The 12,596-nt window shown below is 42.0% G+C and overlaps 1 protein-coding gene across 1 annotated transcript; it reads left to right on the top strand.

Annotated features, from left to right (window-relative positions):
- The first annotated feature begins 8,648 nt into the window (after nucleotides 1–8,648).
- On the top strand, nucleotides 8,649–9,033 carry LOC126506740 (60S ribosomal protein L36-like). Its single transcript, XM_050150508.1, has one exon. The coding sequence runs from the start codon at nucleotides 8,689–8,691 to the stop codon at nucleotides 9,004–9,006; it is 318 nt and encodes a 105-aa protein (XP_050006465.1). The 5' UTR covers nucleotides 8,649–8,688; the 3' UTR covers nucleotides 9,007–9,033.
- Nucleotides 9,034–12,596: the final 3,563 nt, after the last annotated feature.

Genomic DNA, 12,596 nt, shown 5'->3' with positions numbered 1-12,596 from the left:
TCCTTTTGTTATTATTTGTTTGTAATAGAAAGAACATTGGCGGATGTAGGCATCAATAGTAAGGGAAGACATGGGTCCTGATTATGTTTAATGTAATCTCATGTATTGATATCTCTGTGTAGAAAGAAGCTGCAATATAACCCTATCAAGTCAGTTGGCCTTTAAGTAAAAGGCATATAAAGTACTTGAATATTCTTTGAAAAGTAAAATTGCTTCCGCTTTTCAAAATAAATTATTAAAACTAGCTCTATGAGAGAGTACTACTTTTATCATCCATTTAAGAATTTGTTAAATATTTGTCAGTGCCCATGATATGAATATCACGTTAAGTTCTTGGAAGTGCCAGCCTTGAAGAGAAGGAACTTCTTCCAAGTTTTCCTAAACCAATTTATTGAGGACGCAAAGGTTTCTCATTAAGTCAGGAAGAATGTGAAGCAATGAAAACTGAAAGCAAGGCTCAGGCTGTGACTCGGCAATAGGCAATAGCATTGTCACCTGGAACACACCAGGCCCAGGGGTCCGCTCCCAGCACGGCAAACAACCAGCACAGGTAACTGCTGTGTTCACCCCGACTCACTCAGCAACCTCCGATGTCCTAGACGTTGCTGTGGGTCTGAACCGCAGAGAGAGAAGTTTTACTCCACAGTACTTACACTCCATTAGGGAGAAGTCAAAGGTAAGAAATCTGACAACATGCCACTCAGAGGTTCAAAAAAGGGAAAAGAGAGAAGCAGAGAAAGGGACAACAATAGAAAGAGGCATGGCATTTTATTTGGAAGAAGTTTCTGGAACTGACATTTGAGAAAATGTGTGGAAGGAACCCGTGGCTACAGATTCCCTGGGGTTATCTTGACTGAAAAAAAAAGAATTGTATAAAAGTCGGATGATACTTGTTCAACTACATGAGCATGAAGTGCTAACTTTACCTGCCTAAACTAAGAATTCCAGATGGGAAACCACATAAGTCCCTTTCCTTCCTTTCTTCTTTCCTTCCTTTCTTCATTTCTTCCTTCCTTTTTTCCTTTCCATTCCTTCCTTCTTTTCTCTTTCCTTTCTTTCTTTTTGTTTTTGTTTTGTTGCTGTTGTTATATTTATTTTTCAATATAAATAGGGTTTGATGCAGACCACATTGTACACTCCTTATACAGCCAAGGAACCTCCTGCCTCTACCTAACAAACACAGGGATTACAGATGTGGACCAGCACATCTGTTTTATGCAGTGTTGGGGACTAAACCTAAAGTCTCTTACACACTAGGCAAGCACTCTACCAACTGAACTACTCTCCCTTTTTAACTTGATAATTAACTAAATTATCAAGAATCAAAGAAAACCATAGAAACATGTTATTACAAAATCCAGAAATGGAAGAGTCTAATAAAAATGCCCAAATTAAAGTTTAACCTTGAGTCATATAAACGTGAGCAAACATTCTATTTTTGCCTTGGCTGGTCCTTGGGCAAAATGACACCTAGAGATAGCTATCTCCACCCTTTCCTACCTCAGGTGCTTTATAAAATTTACCTTAATCCAAGTAAGTTATTATCAGCACTATTCATATTGTTTAGTTAGGTACCACTTGCTTTTACATTTGTGCACATATTTCAAACTGCCTTGGGCTCTTATATAGAAGAGAATAACAAAAAAAAATTTTTTTTGAAACAGGGTTTCTTTGTGTAACAGCCTTGACTATCCTGGAACTCACTCTGTAGACCCGGCCAGCCCTGAACTCAGAGATTCACCTGCCTTTCTGCCTCCCAAGTGCTGGGATTAAAGGCATGCACCACCACGCCTTGTGAGAATTACAAAATTTTTAGCATGGATAAAATTTTTATTTTAGGTGTGTGTGGGGGGGTGACCTAGCTCAGGTCACGGAGTTTGGCAGCAAACACCATTATTAGCTGAGCCAACTTGTCAACCTATAAATGACATTTCTTGTGACTCTTTTTTTGTTTTGTTTTGTTTTTTGTTTGTTTGTTTTTTCGAGACAGGGTTTCTCTGTGGCTTTGGAGCCTGTCCTGGAATTAGCTCTGTAGACCAGGCTGGTCTCGAACTCACAGAGATCCTCCTGCCTCTGCCTCCCAAGTGCTGGGATTAAAGGCGTGCGCCAACACCACCCGGCTTCTTGTGACTCTTCTGCAGGTGTGGCTTTCACTGGTATAGCAGAAGAGGAAGAGGAAGAGGAAAACAAGAAGGAAAAATCGTAAAATCAGAAAGTTCTGTGAGACAGAAATATCCTCATCTCTTTTTATAGTCTTCATCCTCGGTCATAGAAACCATGTTGAATGAATCAATATTTTCCACACCAAAAAGCCTCCAAGTATTTTTTTGATTCTTTCTGTCTACTTATTGAGGAAAATTATTTAGCTTGTGCGTGCATGCGTGTTTGCATACGTGCGTGCGTGTTTGCATGCGTGTGTGCGTGTGTGCATGTGTGTGCGTGTGCGTGCGTGTGTGTCTTGAGGGGATGCACACACAGAAGCAGACTTAGGATACCTTGCTTTCTCATTTTCACCCCTATTCCCTTGAGTTGGGGTCTCTCCCAGGCTAGGTTGATAGTAAGCAAACCCCCCAAATCTTCCTGTCTCCTCCACTACCTCTCACCACAGGGATGGTATCACAGATTCTTTAGGTGGGAGCTGGGGATTTGAACCCATGCTCTCCTGCTGGTGTAGCACTCTTCTCTGTTGAGTCATTTCCCCCATTGCCTGGCTCACTTTGGGCAGTGAAAACACACCTATCTAAAGATCACAGCTTGAACCTGGTATTTACCCCGGTAATTTGTTCCTCAAAGAGTCTCAGTAAATGTTTGCAGTGTGAGGTCAAGGCTTTGGCCTTGACCTGTACGTCGCCTAAGCACTGAGGCCTCCTTCTCCGTTCTGTAAACAGTGTAGTGTTATCTCTTGAACACTTGAGAGAAGACTATATAGAAATCGGCCAGTGCTTCTCCTTAACTTCTCAGAAAAAAGAGAACAAATCAGATTTGGGATTTTGAAAGCAAAGTTTATTTACACAGCTTCTGAGTGACGCATGGACTCCATAAATACAAGGTTTGTATCCAAGGTGTTATTGTCATTGGAGGGCGAGAAGGTGGACCCTGCCAGGGGTGGGAAGCTGACAGTAAAGGGCTGCTGGTTCCTTTTGTAAGAATGCTACCTTTATCAAATGAATGTCAGCAATACCTAACAACCTAGAGGATGCAGAAGCCTGGGGTGACTCTCACTGGGATAATCCAAGGTGTGGGCACAAAGGCAGCTTACTTCCTTCCCGTCTCAGCCACAAAGAACGACACACATTGAAATGTTGGGGGTTTGTTTACTATTGTTGCTCTGGAAACTGAACCAAGGGGCTTTGCAAGTCTTCTACCACTGGCTTACTTGCCCAGCCCTCTTATTTTACTTCTACTGTCCTGTTTTGTTTTTTGAGACAGGGTCTCTCTCTGTGTAGACCAGGCTGGCCTCAAACTCACAGAGATCTGCCTGCCTCTGCTTTTCAGTGCTGGAATTAAAGGTGTGTGCCATCATATCTGGTTTTATGTAGTACTAAGGATGGAAAAACTGGGGCCTCCTGCATGGTAGGCAGGCATATTACCCACTAAGCCACTTACCCAAGCCTTATTTTCAATCTTGAGATCAATCTCACTAAAGTCACTAAGTTGCTCAGGATGGCTTTTTTATTCTTTTTTTTTTTTTTTTTTTTTTTTTTTTTTTTTTTTTTTTTTTGACACAGGGTTTCTCTGTAGCTTTGGAGCCTGTCCTGGAACTGTAGACCAGATGAACCTCCAGATCACAGAGATTCGCTGGCCTCTGCCTCCCAAGTGCTAGGATTAAAGGCGTGCCCCACCACCGCCCAGCCAGGATGGCTTTCAATTCACTCTGTTTTTCAGAATAATCTGGAACTAGGAATCTTCCTGCTCCTGCCGCCTTTGACCTTGGGACTGCTAGCTTCCAAATAATGAAAGAAAGACTTTGTATTAATTCTGAAAGCTTGGCCTTAGCGTTGCTTTCTTCCCAACTAGCTCTTATAACTTTAATTAACCCTTTTATATTAATCTCTGTTCTGCCACGTGGCTCATTACCTCTCTTCAGTATAGTACAGCCCACTTCCTCTGTGTCTTGCTGCCAAATTCCCCAACTCTTAGATTCTTTCACTGGGTACCTCCCCCTCCTCACCCCCCCACCCTTNCCCCCCCCCCCCCCCCCCCCCCCCCCCGCAGTCCCTCATATCCTTTCCTGCCTAGCTATTGGCCATTCCCCTCTTTATTAAACCAATCAGAAGGTGTGCCTTGGCAGAGACACAGCTTCACAGTGTACAAAAAGATTATCATCCCATGGCAGACCTGTCCTCTGATGTGATGGCCTCTTCCAAACATCTCAGTATAGAAGTTCTCTGCAGCAACAATAGGAAATTAGAAGAGAGGAACTTGTAATTTATCATGGGAGAAAGCACATGGGTATACATTCAGACCGCTGGTTTGTGTCCTAATTTCATTTCCACCGCTGTTATAACATACCCTGGTCAAAAGCATCTTGAAGGAGAAAGGGTTTCTTTTAGCTTAGAGTCCCAGGCAACAGTCCATTCCTGCAGAAGAGTCAGAAAGGCAGGGGTTTGTGGCAGTGAATCGCATCACATCCACAATCAAGAGCAGAAAGAAGACATGCATGCTTGCTGAGTATTCAACTTTCTAACAGTTCAGAGCCCAACCCCAGGCAATGGCACTGCCTTATTTTGGCTAGGTCTTCTTCTCACATCCTTAAGGCAATGAAGACAGTCCTCTATAGACTGACCCTATCTAGACAGTGTCTCATTGAGACTCTCATTTCAGATGAAGCTAGGCTGTGCTAAGTTAACAATTAAAGCTGACCATTGTAGGATGCAATCAAGGAGCAAACAAATGGACCAGCACTATCAGTCCTAAGATTTTGGCTTTCTTCTCTCCTTTGCCACAGTATGGGAACACAGAAGTAAGGATATGAGCACTCTCACGGTTAACATTGTGTGTTAACTTGAGACTGAGTTGCAAATTGCCCTTTTCTGTTTCTGGAAGCTTCCACACTTCCAAAAAAGAAAATCATCTTTAAAGCTTTTTTTTTCGTTCACAAACCTCCCTCCCTTTTTTTCTCTCTCTCTCTCTCTCTCTCTCTCTCTCTCTCTCTCTCTCTCTCTCTCTCTCTTTTTAAAGCTGGTTTCCTGTTATACTGTTTTCTTTTTTTAAGTTTGTTTCTATTATCTTTTTGTTTAAAGCTCTGAATGAACTCAGTGGTGGTCCCTTGTAAAGAGCAGTTCTCTAAGAGACCGCCGAGTTATATTAGGACTTCCAGAAGCAGAGGTTAGCACAGGAGAGATGAATGCTTGGGTGCTAACTCAAATCTTTTCAGGGATCTCCACTTTGTTAGGGGCCACAACACTGTAACTTCTGCCCCTTGCAGACCCAAAGAGAATGAAGTCTGCTTCCCATTCAGTTCAGATGTAAACGTCTTGAAGCACATCTCAATACTGTCCTAGTTAAACAGTGTGTGCACTTTTTATTTTGTATGTGAGCCTACCGGGAGGGAAGCTGAACCACTGATTATCCCAGAGGGAACTCCTAAATACAATAACAAGGAGCAGTGGAGAAAACAGCTCAGCCAGGTAGTACCCGGTCTTCAGATACCCTACCCACTCAGACATGGACTCACTCACCTGGTGTGATACAAACAACCCCAAACCACAGTCTAGATCAGTTAGATTCAACATGCTGTTATCATCTTGGCCAAGTAATTTCACCATTTTTCATTCTAAATATCCTCTAGTTGAAAAGAGAGGGAAAACGAACAGACTTGCGATCAGGTTTGTCTACAATCTGCCCATTCCTCTCCTCTGCTTGAGTTGATGCTGTTATTGTGACTGAGAGATTGTAAGTGCTGTCCAGATCCTGTTTGTTTCTACCTCTCGTCATCAAGAAAAGTATTAGCTGCAGGAACTCATTATGAGACTGTAAGCAAAGATATTCCGAAAGCTGCTTCAAAGATGAGACGCAGGATTTCCTTTTGGAAAGCAGAGACACAAAAATAAAATTTAGCCAATAATGTTTAAGATCCACCTTTTCCCCTAACATTTTCCTACCTGGCACACAGGAACACTCTGTCCATCCGCGGGAGGCAAAGACAGGAATTCCTTCTGCTCCTGTTCTTGAAGAAGCTCAATGTGACTCTTCCACTTTGGAAGAGCTGCAAGAGCTAAAGTCAACATTTCTTTCTGCCCGCTACCATTCCCAATCTCAACTTTAAGGACGCAATGCCTATAATCTCAGCACTTGGGAGGCAGGGGTAGGCTGATCTCTGTGAATTTGAGGCCAGTATGGTTTACAAAGTGAGTTCTAGGACAACTAGAGCTATGCATAGAAACTCTGTCTCTCAAAGAAAAGTAAAGAGAAAAGAAGAGAAGAGAAGAGGAATGAAAAGAAAGCATTCAATTTTTAAAAGAAAAAAGTTTAACTGAATCCATTTATTTAGCGTGCAAGTGCAGGTTTGTATATATGGGTGTACACACAGCAAGGTGTGTGTGTGAAGGTCAGAGAAAAACTTACAGCAGTGTATTCTCACTTTCCTTCATGTGCATCCTCACCATCTCCCATTTAGGAGTTAGGGACTCAACAGGGGTCTTAAGGCTTGGCAGCAAGCAGGTGCCTTTACCCCCTATGCCATTGCTTGGGCCCAACAAGTCTCAATGTTACGTGTATACCTTTACCTATCAATTTTGGCTTCTAAGAAAACAAGACCAAGAAATAAACATGCATGCATTTATCACACAATTGTTAAAAATGCTCATCTCTGGAGAGCTGATTTAATTAAGTGACGTGCATACATACAAAAGAACAAAGCAGGAACGAGAAACTGTGTTCTCAATTTATCTACGTTGACATGAAAGCTATTTCTCAAATACCATGTGTAACATGATCTCAGGTGTTTAAAAAAATACATTTCTGCTTGGAATTGAAGACTCTCAGAATCTGAAAATAAATATGATAATAATGGGATGATAGATAAAATGAGTAATTTCACTTTCAATATATGTAATTTTAATTTCTCTATATATTATAATTTCTATAATTTAAAACTATGTAATGTGTGTTATAAGATGCATCTTGACTTATGAAAAGTCCTTCATTTAGTAAATAATATTTGTACATTCGAAATGTAAAGGTGACAAGAGAGCAAACAATAGTGACAAGGAGAGCCTTCCTCCATGATCTGTGCCAAAACATCACTATTGTTCCCTTCCTAGTCATAATTCTGTAGCCCAGGGTCTCCCTGGGGTAGACTCTGCCTTTCCACATGTTACTTTTGTGATCAAGAAAACAATAACATTTTGAAAAGAATAATTTGGCAAAATTAAAATTCAGTCTTTAAAAATTAAAGAAAATGGAAGAACAAACAGAGTGATTCCCTGACTTGAATTGTCTTATTTGCTTTGCCAAGAGTAAGGGAAAGTACCCAATTGTTACCCAATTCTGTGACGGCTAACACCCTCTCCTCATGAAATTCTATTAATTCATTCACATATTCAATTGTTTGTTTGTTCATTTGTTTTGAGACCAGACCTTCCTACGTATCCTAGGCTGAACTGGAACCTGGTATGTAACCCAGGCTCACCTCAAACTCATGATCCTCCTGTCTCTATCTCCTAGGTGCTGGGGTTCCAGAATGAGCTCTGAAGGGGAAAACAGACTTTTGTGTGTAAACCCTTCTCCCTCAGCCTGTCTTTGAACACCCTTCTAATTCTCTTGCCTGTCTTTATAAGTATGTGGTACTGTGCCAAGGAGTCCCTCCTCCTCCTTCCCTTCTAGTTTTGAGCTGTGGATCTAACTTAGGGCCTTGGCTATCCTGGGAAGCACTCCCACCACTGAGTGGTATCCAGCCCTAGACAGATCATTTTTGATGGCAAAGTTGTTGTAACACACTTTTGTGTTCTCCATGGTGTCTATGGGCTATGCAGTTTTTTAAGTGTAAATTTCTAAAGTGTACAAGCTATCAAGATCTTATAAGGGGTAAGGTTCTATTAATACCAGGGGCTATCATAACTGTTAAATATACTTTGTATACAGCAGCAGGAATTATATATGCTTCACAGATAAACAAATATACCAAGTTTGAAATGAGATTCAAAAATTGTAACTTGAACGGCAATGTAAGCAGGTCCTTGCAAGACTCAGTCACTGTGTGCTAGGTTTCTCAATAGTTGACAGGAATGACATCATTTTGTCTCCTCGACTGTGAAAACTTCCTCTACTTGGCAGATAAGGAAACCAAGGCACAGACAGAGCAGGTCATTTGAAGACCCAGGGGCATAGCCTAACCAAGCAGCCCAGCTCTAGAGCAGAGGCCCTGATGTCTGTTACTCTGGAATTGAACTTAAGTCCTTAGGAATGGATAAACAAGCACGCACTACACTTTAAAGAGAGCCGTGCTGTTGCTGAGGCTGAATGTCAGTTACCTCAATGTCTCCAGCTTAGCTGGAGCGCCAGAGCTCTGTCTTTTCTCTATCCATTCAGCAGTAAAGAAGGCTGCAAGGAAGTACGGTGAATATGTCTCAAGCATGCAGCGTTGATCAAATATTCAAGACAATTAAAAGGAGAGATAGGGAGATATCCCAGGGTTCCGCGCGGCGCCGTCCTTCCTGTCGCGGCCGCCATCAGAGAGGAGCAGCCATGGCCCTGCGCTACCCCATGGCCGTGGGCCTCAACAAGGGCCACAAGGTGATGAAGAACGTGACCCAGCCGAGGCACAGCCGGCGGCGCGGGCGCCTCACAAAGCACACCAAGTTCGTGCGGGACATGATCCGGGAGGTGTGCGGCTTCGCGCCCTACGAGCGGCGGGCCATGGAGCTGCTCAAGGTGTCCAAGGACAAGCGCGCGCTCAAGTTCATCAAGAAGCGGGTGGGCACGCACGTACGCGCCAAGAGGAAGCGGGAGGAGCTGAGCAACGTGCTGGCCGCCATGAGGAAGGGGGCTGCCAAGAAGGACTGATCCCCTCCCCGTTCTCAATAAACGTTGTTGTGGTGCAGAAAAAAATAAAATAAAATAAAAAAATAAAAGGAGAGATAGGTTTGAAGAGAGACTGAGTATGTGATCTTCAGCTAAGGTGAGTTTTATTTAGTTAATATTCACTCATTCATTCCTTTTTTTCTTTTATTTATTTTTATTCCTTATTGCTGTGGGTATGTGCATGATGTGTGAAGCGGGAGGGGCCAGAGTACATGTCTTATACATGGAGACCAGAAGATGACTGTGAAGTTTGTTCCCTTCCTTCTACCTTTCCCTGAATTCCAGGGATCAAACTCAGATTGCTAGGCTTGTATGACAAATACCTTCACCCGCTGACTTGTCTCGCTGGCTCAGAATTCATTCTTTTCCCAGTTTGTGGCTTTTATTAAAACTTGACAATGCCAATTATCTGCTAGGCCAAAGATCACTCTTAAAAAGTTTTTAAAAACAAAACCTAAAGCTGGGCGGTGGTGGCACATGCCTTTAATTCCAGTCCTCGGGAGGCAGAGAAACAGACCTGGTCTACAGAGTGCCTGACTAGCTAGGGCTACACAGAGAAATCCTGTCTTGAGAAAAACACAAACAAACAAACAAACAAAAAGCCTAGGCTGAGCCTTCTCCAGGGAGGTGGGAGAAGCAAGATGAAGGAACAGTCATGCTCTAAGCTCCGCAGACAACTCCAGCAGCGCAGGATGGAAACAGAAATCTCTGGGTCATCTGAAGAAGTTCCTTACAGAGAAAAGAGGAAGCGTATGACCTGATATTGCCCCAAATGGTGGTCTTGCATCAGCAACACAAGCATCACTTTAGAGCCGAGTGGGAAAGCTGACTCCCAAAGGCTCACCTCACAGATCTCCTGATTTCAGACCCGCAATTTTAAACAAGATCCCGGGGTGGCACACGTGCAAGCTGGAGTTTAGGAAACTGTGTTCCACTTCCATCTCCTTTTTCTCTCTCTCTCTCTTTTTTTTTCCTACAGTTGAAAATAAAACCCAGTGTTTTGAAAGAACCAAATACACAGGGCAAATTTAAGACATAAATCTAAATGGAAGACTAGGAACAGACCAGTACGGTAGGTATTGTCTCAGACTATGAGCTGCACACTGAGAGCTGAGCTTGCTCGGTCTATGGCTGTCAGTAGAAGCTAAAGGTGATGCTGCAAGAGATACCTCAGTTTCCATGTAACCAGTTGATACGTCCCTGACCCCTACAAACACTTACTTTTCTTGGGCCACATGTATAGTCCCTCAGAGAGGATAATTTTTCTGGAATCAGGGTCCCCTCCCCTGAAGGCCTCAGGTGCAACTTCAATTAAAAAAATATAGGCTGTCTTCTCTATGATATGATAATTATTGCCATATTTAAAATGCAACCCTCTTCTAAAAATATGAATGTTAATGTAACATCTTAGCTCTACACTGTGATTATCTATCATTTTAATTTCTCAATTGATTTTCCAAACAGTTTCAAATCAGCTAAGTATTTATTAGAAGATTTTTTTTCCTTCCTCCTTTTGGAAAAAAAAAAGATGCATTTATGTTTGGGCCAGTAGGGGAAAGCAAGTGATTCCGGATTTTAAAAACTTTTCCGACCTCAATTTTATTTATTTATTTACCTATTTATTTATCTATCTATTTATTTATTTATTTTGGTTTTTCGAGACAGGGTTTCTCTGTAGCTTTGGTGCCCGACCTCAATTTTAAAGTCTTGGTAGGGACTAGTGATTATTTTGTATTTAGAAACAACAACAACAAAAAAAAAATGGAAATAGTTTCTTGAATACCAAAAAACAGTTAAAGTGTACAATAGTCAGCCTTAAAATTGGGGCTTTTATTTGCCAAAATGAGAGAAGAATTTGAAGAAAACAATAACAGTCATTGTGAATAATAGCAAATTTCAGTAGCCTGAATTTACACACAGATTTCATGGGAGAATCTTGTTCAATTTTCCCATAGAGTATAACAATATGCCTAAGTATCTTAATCTCTTCCTCTGTGCAAAAGACTTAACCGGAATTTTTTAAACTTTTCCACTCACATTCTTTCACCAATTACTCTGCTAGTGTTTACCAGCTGAATCTATCTTGAGTTTTAAATTTCTAATGAGATGAAATGATTTAAAAACAGACTCAGGGGGTTGGAAGAGCACTTGTTGCTCTTGGCAGAGGACCCTGGTTCAGTTCCCAGTACTGACACATTGAACTCCAGTTCCGGGAATCTGGTACCTTCTTCTGGCTTCTGTAGGCACCAGAACACACACACATGGGTGCACATACATGAACGCAGCACACACACACACACACACACACACGGTACACATAGAGGAACGCAGGCTAAACACTCATACACATTCATACACATTTGAGAAGATGAATTAAACGAAAAGACAGATTCAGAAGGAAGTTCAAGGACATTTTTCCTAGAGTTTGAGAGAAACACAACAGGGCATGAAAACTGCAAATCCAAGAAGCTGCCTGGAGGAAAATGGAGAAAGCCCTGCCATTTCAGTTAGGCTACCGTGTTCAATGTGGAGGGCAGCAAGCGGTCACATGGTGAAAGTGGGGTAGTGTTAGAGAAAGCACCAAGGGCCGGAGAAGCCATGCTGAAGCTTTGGGACAGATCCCAAAGAAAGAGCTAGGAGAGAAGAAAACTTAGGATTTTCTAAAGCTAGGACTTAGAAAAGTAGGCGGACTTAACTGCCTGGCAACAGCTCCATAATCCACTGCACCAAGGGAGGGATTTCTTAGAATGGAGAACATTATATAATTAAGGGGATAATTATTCCTCTCATCTTTATTATGGCTTTAAGTGAATCACCTTTCCCAGGGGATGGTCAAGTGATTGACAAGCCCAGATAGACTAACCCTTAAGAGAGATGGCAGTAGAGTGTAATGTTCCGGTCTTTAGGGAAGATCGGAGTGCCGTATCTCCATCTATTCTTTTGTCCAGAAGGAAACAGATTTTTCTGAATGGACCCCAACAGAGCCCTGATATGGTCCAAGGCATCTGTAACACTAAACCTTTTCCAGCTGACATTTTATAACAGAGATGAAGAACAGATCAAATCAGTCCTCTTGGCTTCAGTTATCTGTTCTTCTGTAGCACGCAACACAATACGGCCCAATATCTTCAGGGAATTAGATGATTTCTTCATTAAGTGGGTTGTACATATGTGGGTTTCTAAAAATGCCCAGTCATTGTGGGGTGGTACTGCCCACATTAGACTAAGCCCCCTACATAAACTAATAACCAGGACAATCTGCCACAGACATGCCCATGAGCCAACGCGCTGTAGGCAGTTTCTCAACTGAGGCTTTCTTCTCAAGTGGACAATCAAAGCCAATTAGGCAGCCTCTAAATTCCTCACAGCTCCATCCAACATCTTTTTACTGCCTCTTTTATCACTGCATTATAGTCTATCTAGTGATGTGTGCCTTTCTGGAGATAATTGTATATCTCTGCTAGTTTTTAACTCTTCAGTACCTTCTACAGTACTTGAAATCTATAGTCTGCTCTTTTTTTTCTGTTCTTTTTTTGTTTTTGTTTTTGTTGTTTTCAAGATAGGGTTTTTCT

This window comes from Alexandromys fortis, unplaced genomic scaffold (genome assembly GCF_014885135.2).
Source record: "Alexandromys fortis isolate MF-2015 unplaced genomic scaffold, M_Fortis_MF-2015_v1.1 scaffold_69, whole genome shotgun sequence".
Classification (NCBI taxonomy): domain Eukaryota; kingdom Metazoa; phylum Chordata; class Mammalia; order Rodentia; family Cricetidae; genus Alexandromys; species Alexandromys fortis.
Note: the sequence above shows the minus strand (reverse complement) of the source record. Positions and strands in the feature narration are given on the sequence as shown.